The 17,482-nt window shown below is 39.0% G+C and overlaps 1 protein-coding gene and 1 long non-coding RNA gene across 2 annotated transcripts in view; one reads left to right on the plus strand and one right to left on the minus strand.

Moving 5' to 3' along the window:
* Positions 1–493: 493 nt before the first annotated feature.
* TMEM242 (transmembrane protein 242) overlaps positions 494–17,482 on the minus strand; it is a 29,326-nt gene continuing 12,337 nt past the window's right edge. The window contains exons 3-4 of the mRNA XM_074818836.1: positions 16,620–16,757; positions 494–1,725 (exon numbers count right to left, since the gene is read on the minus strand). Of these exons, the coding sequence (XP_074674937.1) occupies positions 1,627–1,725; positions 16,620–16,757 (237 nt within the window). The 3' untranslated portion in view covers positions 494–1,626. The remainder of the gene's footprint in view (positions 1,726–16,619; positions 16,758–17,482) is intronic.
* Positions 8,693–17,102, plus strand: LOC141921032 (uncharacterized). Its single transcript, XR_012622529.1, has 2 exons — positions 8,693–8,867; positions 16,895–17,102. It is a non-coding gene; the product is annotated as an uncharacterized LOC141921032 (long non-coding RNA).

Consider the following 17,482-nt stretch of genomic DNA (forward strand, 5'->3'; position numbering starts at 1 on the left):
CCGTGCAGGGAACTTTGGGTGGCTGATTTAGGCAAGTTATTTAATCCAGATAAAGACAGATGACCCAAATCCCACCTTAGAAACTAAAGGTAAGCAACCTCAAGGACATCATGTGATTTGCATTTATTTAGTTCAGTTTGGTACTTGACCAGTTTTAATGACATGGCTGCTTGTTAAACTTGGTAACTCAGCACTAATATGCACAAGCATAGGCAGGACAGGTATCACCATGCACACAGACTAACATGAAATACAAAAATAGTACCATTTTTCATGTGCATATGATGGCAGTATTCACCACAATTTATGTAACATTGGATTACAAGCATCAAGCTCTGGAAAAGATGTCAACTATTACACTTCAGTTGCTTTAAAGATATTATTTTAGTGCTGTCATGTTTCATAGAAAAACCATACTTCTCTATTATTCATCTGACATTTAAAGCTTTTTTTATGTTCTTTCCTAGGAATATAAAGACTTAATCACAAAAGACAGGTTTTAAGAGGACTTTATTAAATCCGACAACTGACTAATTGGACTGTGTGCAATTAATAAAAAAACCTGATAATTGAGCATTCAACAAAGGATTGTTCACTGATAGCATTTTTTTTTATTTCTGCATTTTTAGAGATCTACAGTTCTGCAAATACAACGTTTGAGTAAGACATTATTCTTCCTAGTTTACACCCACACTTTACGAGATTACTGCAGTATGGAAAATGTCACATTGCTTCTCCTGGTAGAAGAGCCCCAGGAACCACTGAAATACAAAAAAAATAGTCCTGCGCATACACTTTCTTAGCTGAAAATATTTGTGTAGGACAGACTGGATGTCTCACTATTTTATACCTTTTTCACTTACAGCTTAAATTGCTGTACAAATATAGTGGAGACTGTTATGCAAACTATCAGATTCACTATTGTGGGACCCAATTAAAAAAAGCTAATACTAAGAAAACAGTGCACTTTGTAGAGATCTCTTTTGATGCTGTGCAGAGGAGCTCACTAGGTCACTACTTGCATATTGGATGTTTTAAACTTTTCCTTCAGACATACAAAAATAGTTTGGTTTAGATACTTCCTCTGTTGCAAATTTAAATATCTCCTTTATTTTTAGAAGAGTGCACTGTATGCTTTACCTTCAGGCTCAGTTACAGATCTGTTATAATTGACTTGATGGTTATATTCCTAATGGGACATGTAAATGTCACTGAGAGTAATGTTACTTGTTTCCTAGAGAAATTTCGTAAAATTCCTCTTAAGATGCAGGATGGGCTAAGAGTTCATTGGGGTTTTGTCCTTATATTTACTACTGAAGATCGGTTTCTTCTTTAAGCCTTCATAAGAGAGTCTTTTTTCAAGTTGGATCCAACTTATCTTGGAGGGTTCGTTTCCTCACAAATCAACTATACCAAGCACGCTGAGAAGTATGATATAAATTGTTTTGCTTTGTTTTGTTTTTAACTCCCTTGCTGCTAGATGTTAACTGGCATCCCCAGGTTCAGTGAACTCAGTCAGGAACTTGCTTAGTCTGACTTTTCTTCTCTGTGTTTCAGATGGGACACTTCTGCTACTTCCACTCCTGTTCGTGCTGAAAGAGACTTCTCCAAATGGCTCTGAGTCTTTCACTTGGATTTAAGTAAGTCTTCCCATTCAACAGTGGACTCACTATTTTTAGGAATTGCTGGAAACATTGACTGCATTTTAGTTTGGAATTCTTTCATCTATAAAAGAGATTAAAAAATAAAATCAGTTAACTGTTAATAAGGAGCAAATAAGGTAGCACCATGAACCCTGGGCTTATTCCACAAAATAAGCTCTGTGAGGTAAAAAGACTTTAAAAATAACAGAAAATTAAGACTTTCCCTCTGATTATGGTGGTTCAATTACAAAGTGAAAAAAAGTATGAAGGGACCCACAACAATCCCCCCTTCTAAAGCACCACACTGGGGTGCCTAATTTGGACACCTTGCCTGAATGACTCACTACTGTTATAAGAACTACTACATATACACACAGACATTAAAAATGGTTTTGTTTGGAGAAAATTACCTCCATAGAATGTGCCCATATTTTAACTGCAGTGCGTTTCTCTACACTTGTAATGGATTCAAGGCCCAATAGGTCTGTTCAAGGATTTTAAAACAAGGATTTAAAAAAAAGTACTGGTCAGCTCTTGACAATTTAGGTTTATCCCACCATATGGATACAGGTAACAAAACAAAGTCTTGCTCAAATTTGTAAATTAGTAGGAAGGAAAACAAGATTCCTAATGATATACAGGACCAAGCTTTTCTTTCACTGTTGTTAAATTAAAATGCTGTGAAAGAGGAAGTTTGCTAGTTCTATATTCTGTATATCAATACATTAATACCAACTGCCAGTTCTATATCTATGATAACCATTTTATCACCAATGTCTGATTCAGTAGTTCTGGCAGGCCAGAACTGAAATTTAATTTCTTTAAAAATCACTTCTGTTTGAAGATAATATTTAGATTCAGCGGGTTTCTTTCTTCCAAGATGTTTACAGATGTTTTTACATCTAATATATTTTTTAATGATAGGCAAGGAAAATTCAAATCAGTGAAAATCCTGTTACACAAACAGCAGGATGTACAGGGAGAATTTTGGACTGCTATTTTTAGGAAGCTCTACAGAATCTCTGACATTCACACAGAGAAGACAGGATGTGGTATTCAAGCATAGATGCAATGACCTCTTGAAGACCAAATGCCATCTCAGGCAGTATGTCCCATGGAGAGGTTCCAGGAAATCTAGATATTCTAAACAGCCACAGAGGCATCTTCTCTAACATGCCTACATTTTGTGTGTTAATGGATCATCAGTTTTTTACAAATACCTTTGGGCCACTTTCTGTTCAAGTCCTTCTGCCTATTAATAAGTCTGACAAAGAACTGGTATTTCTTTAGAGAAATGTTGCTGGAATGCAATTACCAAGTTACAGCTGATACAAAGAATGAAACAATTTACAAAGAAATTACCAATCCTTTACTAAGACAATAATTAACTGTGATGGATGAAAGCATTTTAGAACTCAAGTTTTTGTGTAAAAATGCCCGGGTACTGCTAATCAAATAAAAATACATGTTATATAAAGCAGGAGGAAAATTTAGACCCAAATTATCCTTTTTGTTTTACCCTGACTGTCTTCATATGTAAAAACTAATTCACTGTCTGCTTTATATTTTATTCTGATCAGATAGCTGATTAATTCAATTAATTATTCGTTCTTCATTTTTAAAAATCTTGGCAATCACCCACAATTGTTCCTAAATAAGTTTTGCTTCTTCTTTAAAACTGAAAAGCTCTCATAGACAGCTAATATTTCCAAGAATAATAAACACCAGTATCAGAGCTGACGTAGAGGAACAGCCCAAATCACATTAAACAACTGCTGACAATTAAATACAAGTATTTACAGTAGGAAATGCTTTAGGAGCTTTGGCTTAGCTGTTTTTTCCCATCCTCTGTAATTAAGTTACCCCAGTTCTCTGATGTGTGGAAAGTATTCAATTTACTTAACATTTTTTACTTCCTAAAGAGTGAACCAACTCTTCTACTCTTTCATCTCTAACTATTGTCTGGGTGTTTGATAACACAGGAATGGTCAGAGCCTAACGTGATGCAAACTGCTGTAGCTCAGTTGGTATAACTGGAAATAAAACATTTTATACCAGTGATCTGGTGCAGTGTGGATTTTTTGGCTGTTTCTAAACTCAGGCTTCTAAATTTCTTTCAGTGTCACATTTAAATGATGCACTCACGAGCCCTACAGGACAGCTCTGTTACTCCACTGAAGACACACAAAACCAAAGGAAAACTAAAAGCAATTACATAAAGCCTCCAAAATGAGGATGATGAGCAGGGGAGCCATTCAGAAAACTACAGTGCTTCCTCACTCTAACAGCTACCTTATAATTACTAACATGCTAAATCCTAACCCTCAAGTGCAAAAAGGAATCTTGTCTGGGAAATAAAACTCTACAGCTCTGTTCTGAAAGAAAAAAGGTATTTATTTAGAAAGCACTAAAACACTGCTAGCAGCTTCAGATTTAAGAATATTCAGATTTTTCTCCCCTCAGAACACTAATTTATGTTCTGCAGGTAAAAGCAACTCATTTCCTGGAAAAGCAATTTTTCCTTAACACATGGACCAAATCTGAAATATTCAATGTCTTTCTTTTGCTTTTAAGACTCCCTGAGAAATTTCCTCAGCCTTGTCTTCTCAGATTTTGATGCTTATTTGTAAAACCACTTTGCAAGTGATGCCAGACTCAATGTCTCATTTACCACTTCCTCTCCTGCCAGCATCTATGCCCTTTTCCACAAGCACCCTCTGCACAAAAGTAGTTTTGCACTGCAGTTCACAACTTTGACCATGTTTTATATTTCCCCACAAACTTCCTTCCTTTTTGATTCCTGGACAGTGAACTATTTTAATAGATCATAATGCCAAGCTGATCACCACTGTGCATTGTATTATCAATGTCATGATTTAGGTTGTCAGCTATTTAAGAAGGACATTATCTACGGTGACGGGCACGAGCCTCACTAATACATTATGTCTTCACAGCATGTCTAAACAGGGCCAATTTCTTCACAACACAATGTCACGGCTACTAACTCTTACTAGTTGTTTTCATTTCTATTCAACTTAAAAGATACTGCACCCTATTATTTCTCTCCACAATGGTTTTTGAGTTCTCACTAAGAATACATTAAGCAACATAATCAGTACTACTCACAGACTTCTATTTTCCCCACCTCCCTCTCCTCCCAGTTAGAAAGTGCAGTACAGGATTTCATTAGGGCTTTGATCTGGATTTCTAAGGTATCTCCCCTTTCTCTTCTGTTCCACTAATAACATCAGCTTCTGAGTTTCTTCCTCCATTTCCACATTTGTGCTTGTTGCTATCCTGAATGCACTCCCAAATTCTAGCCACTGTTGTCCCTGCACTCGGAGCTCCACTAAAGCTCACTTGCCAGACTGCCTAAAAGCATGGAGAAGACTTTGAAAAATATCTATTTGCTGATGTAATAGAACCAGTGTATACACACATAAATAACCACGGAAACCGCATCCCGAAGTTCCTATCCCTTCTCTCCCAGTGACAATGTCTGCCTGCTTATGAACTGTTCCAGTACCAAATTTTAGGCTGTAACTTATTTCAGTCAGAGACTATCAGCCTAATATCCTGGACTTTGACTGGCCAAACTCTGTTTAATGTAATTATATACTTAGGACTAAATTTGGCCTCCAAAGTAACTCACACTGGTTGTTCTTGCTTGCATTTGGTTGACAGTATCATACTAGGCCCACTGCCAACTTCAGAGGATCCTTGTAGTGAAGGTAAAATTTGTTCACTAAACATGTAAATTAGCTGTCCTTCAACGAATTGGGCTTACCAGTGCCCTGTCACCTCCTGCAGTGTGGTGACCTTCTTGTGAAGATGACGAATCTAGCTTTATGTTCTATTAACACTGCACACTTGAAGTGCAAGAATTGGGACCTTGTCTTTACCTGCTTTACCTCTCAGGGGACAAGCACACTTCTTGATGAGGGAAATGCTGCAATTAGGGATCTGTGTCTTGCCCTGCCTTTTCTTTTTAGTAGACATGCCACTCGGGAGGTCTCTTCTCCCCTCTCCCTCCCTGGAAATCTCCTGTACTTTCCCCAGATTCCACAATACACGTGCCAATGGTCTCAGATCAAAAGGCATTAATTTAATTATGAAAGCTAATGTGCTATGTACTAAGTACTGGAATGTTTTGAAATAATTCACTGAAATGGCTGCCTCTTTATTATTGTCAGCCACACTGACACTGGGGTACTCGATTCAACTGTGATAATGTCTTCAATTAATAGTGCAGTAAACGGAGCACTAAAAGCTGAATGTATTTTACCTCTTTTTGCTGCCTCCAGTATCACAGGCTTCTCTCTCAGCTGCTGCTTCTGAGCCTAGTGGTACGTGAACGATTTGTAACACATTTCTTGATTTAACATTCTGGCATGCTCTGTTCCTGGAGGCAACTCTCTGAAGTGAATTTCACTCAAGTGAATTTTATTTTTTTTATCACAGATATTGCAAAGCTTGACGCTGTTTTTTCCTGCCAAATAAATTACAGTAACTGTTCCACCTCTGACTGTCAGGCTTCTTTCTAAAAGGGTATCATCTACCTTACTGCATTAAATAATCTGTAATAGCTACAGATCACTGTTATTTTATCTTAACCTAATGATCCTGCCTCAGGTGGCAAAAATATGGGGACCTAAAAGCATCTTCCATTTAATAATCTCTTTTTAATGTACATCGTTGACAGAATGTCACGCAAAAATTGGGATAGCACTATTACTGAGAGCACTTAAGTGGCCGTTCATATTAAAATGAATGGAAGAGGGGCTAAAAGAGTCTATTTGAATCCTAGAATGAAAGTTTTACGAAGAAATGTTCTCTTTAATGTCTGACATTCATAATAGGCCAACCCAGATTCCAGGAATTATTAGTTTCCTATTTTAGTGCTCATACCAGTAAGAACTCCTTACATTAGCTTCCAAGTGAAATGAGGTTAGATGCCCTGAACTGGGATATCGACTAGCAGAAGAATACAGTGTATACATGCCCTGTGTTCTCCTCAGCCACCTTCCATTTCACAAGGCATGAAGATGAGACAGGCTGCCCTGGATTTAAGAGCATCAGAGAGGACTGTTCTTGCCACCTTTCCCCAAGTCTTAAAATGATTGCTGTTGCCCTTGTTAGCAAATGGTTACCAAGGCCCACATAAAGAAATAGCAAGTTATTTGTAGAAAATTGCAAGAGCTGAGCCCTTAGCAGAGCAGACAGCCTGCTGGCTGAAGGCGATTCTCTGATTCTCATTGTAAAATGGGGCACTCACTGCGGGTCACTCTGTGCCAGTTTGCACGCTGACCTCTAAAAGAAGCATGGAAAATAGAGCCTTGGTTCATATTCTTAGATCTTACACTTCAGGTCTATGAAAATGGCCCTCAGAGGGTCAATCCTGGCAGTATACATCCTAATATTTAACTATCTTACACTGTACCACCACAGTGCACTGCTCACAACCTGTTTGTTGATTGCAGTGTTTCAGGCTTGCATAGAGAAAAGCAGCAGCAGCATTTTGTTAAACCATCTAGAGAAGTCAAGAGCTCATATTAACCCCCCATCCCATGGAGACTTACACACATGCTTAACCGTGTGCAGTATTAAATACTCTCCTTGAAATCAGAGGGCCGTTTACAATGCCTAAAATTAAACAAACACATAGCCATATTCTTCCAGAAACCCATCCCTATAAATCCCATGTAATTGGGTAAAACATGTCCTGTGCTTTTTAAAAGAAAAATAACATGAAAATAACCTAAGTGAACTTTACAGGGAGAGGGGGAGAGGATCATCACTGTTAAGAACGAAGCTGTCACAGTTCCCAAACCATTATACATATGTAGTAGCCTCCCACAGCTACTACATATTCTATCTCAAATTACTGGTGAACTACTGAGAGCTGTCAAGTCACAAGGGTCAGGCTGTCTCTTTTCCAATGACTGGGTCACATGAAGAGATAAAACACATGAAATACTTTCTTCATGTTACTTTTCCAAGTTTGCAGCAGCCATGTTACTCATTCATAAATGAGGGCATTTCACAAATGGGAAGATAGCTGGTCTACATCACAAACGTGTTTTACTAGCCCCACTTTGTCTGGTTTAATTTCTATACCAGTGTCACTTTGGTCACAAAAGTGGAACTGTTAACTGGTAGCCTGAAAGTATCTTTCTATACATCTATCATAAAAGGAAGAAAATGCCATTCCAGTAGAAAAGCCTGAAGAAAACAAAAGTGTTCTGGTTTAAGGCTAGGTTATTTTGAACACAAAAAAGGGGAAATGATTAGCTAATTACGATCAGTGGGAAAGACAGCTGTTAATTTATATACACCAAGACAGTAATTTTGTAAACCACAATCTGACAAAAAAGGAACTTCCTTAGGATCACAGATACAGGAGGATCTTTTAAAATTTTATACATTTCCATGTTCATCTTTCTGAAATAAAATGCCAAGGACTTCAGTTTTTCTAGTATACAATATCTCAAAGTAGATGAAGTTAGTGTCTCATTTGCAAGCCTATTCTCATTGATTTCAGTGACACTGCACCAGGTTTCAAAATAAAAGTAATGGTATAAAACTTGTATTATACCATCTTGTTGCAAGAGGCTTTCATGCCATGCAGAAAAATGGAGTGAAATACTTTTGAAATCACTGAGGAACACACCGTTTATTTCTGCAGAATCTTACTTTCAAATCTGGGTGCCTGGAAAGGACATCCACGTGATTAGTCTATTATGGTGTATTAGTCATTGCTCCTTAGTCACCCTAAGCAATTTGAAAAATTAAAGTAATTTAAAATTTAAAATAGTTAAATATCTAAATGTATAAAGCAAGTTGGTTAATGGACCCAAAATCTCAGGATGAGTGTCCCAACTCTATGAGCTCTTCTGTGCTGTAATTTGGATTTCTGAATTAAAGTAAAAACATGGATTGTCTGCAGGCAGACAGTTCCTGAAAAGGGCAACCTGAATAATTTTTTCCTCTGTATGTCCAGGAATTCACGATATGTATCATCCACAGGTGAGATTCATGGCTAGGAAAAGAGCCAGCACAAAACTAAAACTCTTCAGTGACGCATAAGCCTCGACGCCACGACCAGGGCTGATTTCCACGCAGGAAACCTGTCAGAGCCAGTATGACACCCAGAGCCGGGCAGGAGACAGCTGGGCACCTCCAGGCAAGCAGAGCAGCTGGCGTCTTGGAAGACCCTACAGAAGGGTAAGACAAGCATGGCCATACCACCACACTTGAAGCACAGGAAGATCCCATGGGACCAAAATGTAGCACAAATAATTCGCACCTATCAGATAAGCTTTTATGCGGATTTTAGTTGTACATGTATACTTCACAGTTACACACAGCCGAGAAGTGGATCAGTCCACTCATCCATTTATGGTGACGTGGAACTGCTCCACAGAGGCAATTTCAGACCAAAGGCTGAATGTTGTTTTATTCTTTCTAGCTTCTTAACAGGTTGGCAGCAGCCGACAGCTATGAGTCTCTTCCAAGACACAGCAGAGTAATTCCTCAAAACAGCTACAGTTATAGTTTTCCCATATTTTTGAAATACTTACAGCTGTCCTATTCATAAAGCAGATGTAGCAGCCTTCCAGTAGGAAAATTATGATCTTATTCCTTGAATAAGCATTCTGCCTTATCAAGTTTACAGTGAAGTTCATAGGTTACTTTTTTTTTTCTTTACTTCTTGGATAAAATACTAGCAGTACATATGTGTGGAGGCAGGTCTTCTCCACACCAAACTAATTAGGTAATATAAGCAGCACAGAAAAAACCCCGTATAAACAGGAGGAGGAAGTGCTAACTTGTACTAGTACTCCATCTTCTTTCTAAGAGCTTGAATTTAAATAAGCATCGAGGAAATAAAAGAATGTTAAAAAAACTGGGCAGATTTGATTTAAATTGAAATATATGATCATGAAATAGAAAAGAAAAAATGTTTTAATTATGCAATCAAACATAAGCATGATAAGGAATAGAATCTTCATGAATAATACTTAGGTGAGGATTAAATAAAACTAGAACAAAATAAAATAAAACTAACAACAAAAAATCTAGGAATGACTCTAGAATTATTCTAGGAGATATATTGCTTTTATAGCAACATTTGTTCATTTATGAACTAGCATAAAAATTTTAGCCACTGCAATATACCTATACTTGGTTGAGATCTATAGATCTTAGTACTATTTACAGATGCCAAACCTGGCAATTTTTTAAGACTATGCCTCCGTGTTCTCATTTTATTTTTTAAACTAATCCATCCTTAAAGCCAATACTCCTTTGTGTTTATACTGTACCTATGACTTTAGTCTCACAAAATTATATCAAATATCTCTCAAAATAAGCAGGGGCACATTATTATTTTTACGCTTAAAATGGTGATTTAGAGGTTAGATTTTCTCTAGAGAAAAGCAGCCCACCTAGGAAATGTCCTTACCAACAAAACCATGGCAAGCATATATTCTCTGTATTACTTTTAATTGTTTTAGATGTCTCTTCACAGCTGTGCAATTGTTTTAGACAGTTTATATTTTAAAGGATAAGATCAATGAAAAACAGGATATTTCATTAGGAGTCACCATAAAAATGATAAACTAATATTTTATAACTGTATTAGTCACAAATTGCTAGGCAATACTTCTCACTATTTTTCCAGCTTTCCATGGAACAGATGTGGAAGCAACAATCAGAATCTCACAAACCTACATATGAATCATCCTGGCCCTTTTCCTATGGGAGAAAGAATGCTTTTATTTCTGAGGAAATAAAACCTGATTTATTGAGGGCATGAAGAGCAAAAGGGCTTTTAAAGCATAATTTATCTTGTTTGTTAATTGTTGCATGCTTCAGTCTACAAGGGCTGAGGGTATTGTTCTGCTTTTAAAAGAAGGTTCATAATCGCTGATAGTTTAAAAAAAAAAAAAAGGAAAGAAGAACATCAGGCATTCATAGATATGTTTTAATACCTGTCTATATATTCTATATATGTCTATATTCTATAGCTGCAAGTTTAATTAAAAACAAAAACCTGCTTATTTAAAACAAGGGTTTACAACTCAACTGTAACTTCTAGAAAACTGTGAAACTAACATTTTTCCAAGCAACAAAAAAGTGTGGTGGATCATAACACCAGTAAAATAAGTAAATAAGAAAGGTTTAAGTTTTTGAAGCTTCTGTGAAAATACTTGTTTAGGTCAACTGTAACAACAACAGTTTTAAGATAATTTTGAATTTTTCTAAAAATTTTTATTCAGTGAAACACCATTTATTCCCCACATTGAAAATTTAAAACTTCATTGAGCATTTCATATGGAGAATATTGAAATAAGGTGTTTCAACTACTATTCAACTTTTACAAAATTTAAATGATAAATTGGCCAAAGCCATTATTTTCTACAAAATTTATTTCAAAACCTCTGTGTTTTGCATCAGAAAACAGTCCACTGCACCAGGAGTGGGCAACTACAGGGTTCTGAGGTAGCAAGCTCAAAACCCTGTAAGATAATGCCATGGAAAATAATGCCATGATGGGGAAGTTGTTAAATAGCAAATATACTTCATAAAAAAGGTGGTGCCGTTTTGTTTTAAGCCAGATATCAATTATTAAGCTTGTGTTTAACATTGCACATGTCCTTCCATTTCGTAAAGCACCTCAGAGAGGAAGGCTGTTGGTGTGTCTGGATGAGGCCCAGGTTCACATCAGGAGTGCTCTTTGGAAGCAAATCTCCCAGTTGTCTGTGCTTACTGGGCATGAGTTTGTATACTGCTGAACAGTCTCAAAATGCATGAACTGGGTTTCTTTAGAGTGACACAAAACTGAAGTAGCGTTCTAGGAGTGCACGTAACATACTCCAACTGCAAACAGGCATTCAAGCCATGGGGCAAGGCCAGAGTCAGTCCAGTTTTAAAAATCCCCTGGAACGGGGATGTCAGGCCCTCAGCCCCCAGTTGCTCCACTGCCCCAGTGCTGCTGGTCGATGATACTTGCTAATATAGACGGAGCTTCTATGCTCGCAGATAATTAAAGGTGACCTGACTTTATATATTTTACTAAGAGATTGCAGGAGGCAAGTTAAAGTCAGACTATTACCAACAGCTGGTTATTTTCTGCAACAGGTACAATATAAAACTAGATAACCACCATCTCCTAGGTTCTGAAAATGAAGATTTCTCTTTTACATTATTGAAAAATAGAACTTAAACCATTATGAAACCTATCCTCACTGATCCATCAGTTTTCCATTTAGGAATAAGAGTTGACTGGAATTTAGTAGGGTTTATTACTTACCAGCCTGTCCTCAGATTACAACAGTGGTAACTGCAGTCAGGGGATATTAACAACCCAACCTGAGACAGCGTAAAATCTTTTATATCCCTTACCAAGATATAAAGATCAGTTACTTACTATCACCCCTGGGTTTTCACACTGGCATAAAAAGCAGCAGACTGTAAAGCTACAGGGAACCACCTTTAACAATAAAGCCATTTAAGAGCTGGAAGTAGGCCTTGTCACAGCCCTGTTTTAGAACCAATAAACCACAAAGATTAAACAAAAATCCAGAACTACCAGAGCTGGTGCATCACCTCAGAGTCTGCAGCAGATCTGAGCAATGACTTGCTTCTATGGCAAGCACAGGCTGTCTAAGAAGGTGTAAGGACGAGGCATTCTGAACTGCGGTTTCAGTTTCCTTCCATGACACAAACTGCTGCACAATCAGGAAGCTGCTTCAGAATGACGGACCCAGATTAATTACAGCAATTACAACTCATCAAGGAAATATTGTGCCAGTGTGCTCTGGTCGTTTCATCTCTGACTTTGTAAGTGATGACAAGATAATTTAAACTGTCGCAAAGCTTAGAGTAATACATATTTTTATCAATCACTCACTGTCCCGTTGATAATTTCTGCTGATAGGAAATGCATCCTGAACATCAAAAATCAGCATTTTGGCCACAATACCAAGTGAAACCACTCTTCTGGGCTCTAAGTAACGGCAGCACCATTGGCCACTACTGTGCTGCTTGTTTTAAAATCCGGGTCGTTCTAAAAGCATTAAATCCGGAAAACAACCCGGGCTTTTTCCCGCCGGCGCTGCGCCCGAGCTGCTGTTCCCGCCGCCGCCAGCAGGTGTCGCTGCGGCGCAGCAGAGGGGCGCGCCCCGGCCCCGCCCGGGGGCACAACACCCGCTCAGCGCTTGGCACCGGAGGGCAGGAACACAGACTTTCCCCCCCGGGAGTCGTACCAGCACCTTGCTGCTTTAGTTCTGCCCTTTCTGGTGTGCGGGAGATGCTCACCAGCTCTTCCTGCTAACGCAAGTAGGGTCACAGCAGGTTTACGGCCCGTGCGCTGCCAGAAGGGGTAGGGCAATTCAGTCCCGCCAGCTGAATCGTCCATGGCTCCATGGCTAATGTGAGCGGGGTTCAACGTGCAAAGAGCGCTGGGCACACCTTTCGCTGCTGCACTTCTCTGGAGTCACCGATGAGCTTTGCTCTCCTCCTGCTGTAAAGCCAGCCTGTCCAAGCTGTGGTGTGCACCAACTTCAGCCACCCCCACTGGCTGGCCAGTCAGGAGTGGAACTGCTCAATAGCTTTCCCGGCCAAACCAGCTACGCTTCAATATCTCCTAGCTCTCTTACTCCTTTTGGTGCGATTCCTGCTAACCTGTCATGTCTGATTTTCCACTGTGTCTTCTTGTATATTTACTCCTGGAGATGACATGAGCCATTAAACAACACTCAGCAACTCAGTCTTACTTAACTTGGAACTCCTCTCCAAACTCTGCAAGTGAAGGTCAGTCCTTTATTCACTAAGATCCCATGAAGATAGTCACAGGGACAGAGTTGGCAATGATTTGAGAAAGCACTGGAGTCAAGTGTACTCCTGCATGTGACAGAAGCAGCTTTCTTGTTTGCTAAATGAAGCATCTGCAGAGCTTACAATCAGAATTTTATTATCCTTAACAACTTCGTATCAAGAGAAACAATTTAATATTGAGAGGCTACAGTAGCTGTCGGTAATGTTACCAGTATTACCAGTAGCTCTTAAACAAATGAAGCTGCTGTCCAGGAGGGCCAGATTACTAATTAGCAGGTCCCAAAGGCAACTGATTACTGTTAAAGGCAGTAAGGTGAAGAGGCTGGGCAGAACCTCCTCTTCTCTTTGTCCAGCTGCCAAGGCTTTAGTTATTAAGTTCACACAGATTCCTGGCATCAAAGTGAGTCAAGTCTCCCCTCAGGTCACATACAATATAGCACTGTCAGAGGCTAAAGTCTGCCTTAAGTTCATAGCTTTCAAATCTTGATACCTGATGCTAGGTTTGAAATTGTAACTGGAACTTCTACGGGTATTTGGAACCCACGTGTACTACAGAGCAAATGAACTCACAGCACTCAACCACACTGAAGACTCAAGACATTTTTATTCAGTTAAATCTGCCTCTTTTTAAAATGTTTAACTGAAATTGAAATGTTCGTTTGAAAGTGTTGCACTTAGTGTAAAATCTACAGTGTCTTCTGTGGTCTGAACAGTTCACACGGAAAGAAACTTCATTTCACTCAGTGATAACTTCAGTAAATAGTCTCCCACAAATAAAACTTAATTTATTTTTGTGGCTATCTAATAATTATTACACACAATATAAGCATCTAATATGTGTTCTTAAAAATAAGTATTTTAACTGACTGTTAATTATCGCTTCTTACATGATAGCAATTGAGAATTTTCAAAAGTACCACAATGATTCCCTGAAATAGGAAAATAAATAAGCAGGCCCTTCTTAAAATGAACATATGTTTAAGAGTCCAGAACTAATAATATACCAGCCAGTTTATAACCCTTATTTAATCTCAGCTGTTCAGGAAGATGATATTTAAGCACCAAAATACTGTCTTTCAACAGTCAGTGTTTGCTCCTGTTATGTTAAAGCAGTATGCAAAAAGTGTCAAAAACAATTAAAAAAAAAAATCAAAGATCACTTATTCTAGAAATATATTTTTAATGTTAATGAACCTCTTTGGTCAGAATATTTCATTTCTAACATACTTCTGCTTTCATACCTCCAGCAATTTTAAACAAATATATACTTGATTTTAACAGATCTATAGTAAAACAGGAAAAAGAAATGTGTGACAGGAAATGGATAAATTGCTAACTTTTGATTCTGCAATAATGAGTAGCACTATTGTATGTGTTTCCTTTCTGCACTGGGAATTTAAAAGTCTGTAGTGAATACAGTAAATATGTCAGTGGAGAGCAGCGTGCGAGCTGCTCAAAATCATGTGCAGACACAGTCTCTTGACAGAAATCTGCTTTCTTGAGCGCCTGCAGTTCTCACCATGCACTACGGTGAAACATAAGCACTCCACAACAGAAACCAACACCAACAAGCATTTGCAAGAGCCTCTTAAAATACAGCTTGCCCCACCTCCTTTCAACACTAACACAACACAGAATATAATAAGGTGCAGCTTTCTGACTAGGAATGCTCAACCAGTCTCTGAAATGCCCTGCAGTGTGCTGCATGCTTCTGACACAAGAGCCCCTGCTGTCAGGTAGCCGGAAGCCCCCATCAGACTCTGACATGTCCTGGGGCTTGGCCATCTCAAGCTTATGCTGATGTTCTCTGTCAGACAGTCTCAAGGAAAGCAGCCTCACAGGAAAACCAGGCAACTGTGGGTCTAGGCCAGTACTTCTCAAGGAAGTAAAAATTAAGCTTACTGAGAAACAGTTAACGTAAATTGCAGACTAGGGTCAGATCCTGCTGTCCTTCAGCAGGACCAGAAGTACTGTGATGGAATGAAAATAAGAATCGGCAGCATAGTGTGAAATGAATCCTTTTGGCTGATGATATAACTGACAGTAAGCTGAGTGGACTGTTGTAGCTCAGCATGCAGAGTATAAATCGGTACTCCCCACTCTTCCTCCCCCTACTCTGCCATTCCACTACAGCCTCACAAGGAGGACTTGAGTTTAAACAAAATGTGTTGTAGCTGCCTCCTATGTCCTCCTGTACTTTTTTTGGTGTTCCACCTTCCTTTACTGGCTCTTACTGAGAATCAACATTGGAAACTAAGGAATAAGGGATTGTGTAGTGCTGTATGTTGGGACCCAAATCATGACCTACAGGATACATCAGCAGAGTAGACAAGAAGTGAGAACTTGAATAAAAATATTAATAAGAATAGTACTGGGATGAAGTAGTATCTTCCTTTTAGTTTTGGAAGACGCTTTGCTGAATATATAAATAATTTGCCATGGAAAGTAAAGGCAGTCTATTCATTCCTAGTCCTAAAGAGGGTGCAGACAGTTTTGCCAAACTTAGAGCTGCAGGGGACGCTTAAGTCATGGCTCATTACTAGAGGCAAACAAAAATGCTTACAAGAACTTTAGTGTTCATGCTCAATACTGTGAAACTCTGGACGTCAGCAATTTACTAAAGATAGCCTTAGCCTCTTGGGACATACAGATGCTTCCCAAGTTTCTTTGCCTTGACGTGGCATGTCATGGACCATCATTCTATTGCACATGAAACTCAATCTTCTGCCCCCTTGCCCCTTCCAGAAACGCACTAGAAAGCAAGCTGGTTTCTTCTCAGTTTTTCTTATGTCCCCAGTGTCCTGATGCAAAAAATGGAACTTGGACAAATAAACAGATTGCTCTAAAGATAGGATTCAGGGGGTAGCCTTCACTTCAATAAGCAAAGGATATAGAAAGTTTGCAGCTACTATTTTAGTCTCTAAATTAGAACACTGGCTCTTTTGTGAAGAATCTGAAACATCTGTGCAAATAAACATAAGCAGAACAAAACTGTTCCTCCCCCAAGATTGTCTCTCCCACAACATCCCTTTTTTTGCAAATGTAAGATCACCTTCTCTGTGTGCACACGCTCTGGTTAGTCACTCTACATGTGGTGAATATATAGTATTTGAGGGGATCATACTTGGTACTCACACTGTGCACACCCAGAGCCTTCCAGATGGCAAAACTGAGCAATCCAACTCCACACCATGCGTAGAGCGAGCCCCATCCTAGGGCTCGTAAGGCCAGTGACGAACCACTCTCTGGTAATGCAGCCGTGGCAGTAATCCCCTAAAACCAAATATAAAGTGGTCAAGAAAAAGTGAACAATAATTGGAAAGAAACATGCACTAAAAAAGTTAACTTTGTGATACAGATTTTTTCCTGACTTGCCAGTTGTACTAATGTGGCCACAAAAACTGTTACAGCTGCCAGCAGACCAGAAGAACCAAGCAAGGAGGTGGATGAGCTGCCTTCCCACCAGGAGCAGCTTTCACGGTTGCCAGTACCACCTGGGGATGACTTCTGTTACCCAGAAATGCTGAAGACAACTGTTTTGTGGGCACAAGAATCTGACCCTCAGTTATCCCACCAGTCAAAATACAAAACTGAATCAAAACCAGTCACAAGACCTTATGCCAGTGACATCACATCATTGATTTCTGGTACTTTTTCTTGGGGGGTATGGGTGAGGGACAACTGTTGGCCTACAGGTCTTGATCTGCACTCCTGGAACAGCAGATGAGGAAACTGGAGGAACCTGAGTAGCTTTCAGCTTGACACGAAGAGGGTATAATAGTGACTGAGAGACTAATTTCAAGGGGCTGCAACTCTGAAGGAGCTCTGGAAACTACTTAGGAAAATTTTGTAAACAGCAAACAACAATGCTGAACCTATCCCCCTATAGAGTTCACCAAGTGGCAACATAGAAATTGCTCTGCTGTCTTCATACTTCCCATTTTTGTCAGAAACAAAGAGTAGGCGGTTTTAACCACTTGTTAAGATACTGCGGCGTA

Source organism: Strix aluco, chromosome 3, assembly GCF_031877795.1.
Source record: "Strix aluco isolate bStrAlu1 chromosome 3, bStrAlu1.hap1, whole genome shotgun sequence".
Classification (NCBI taxonomy): Eukaryota; Metazoa; Chordata; class Aves; order Strigiformes; family Strigidae; genus Strix; species Strix aluco.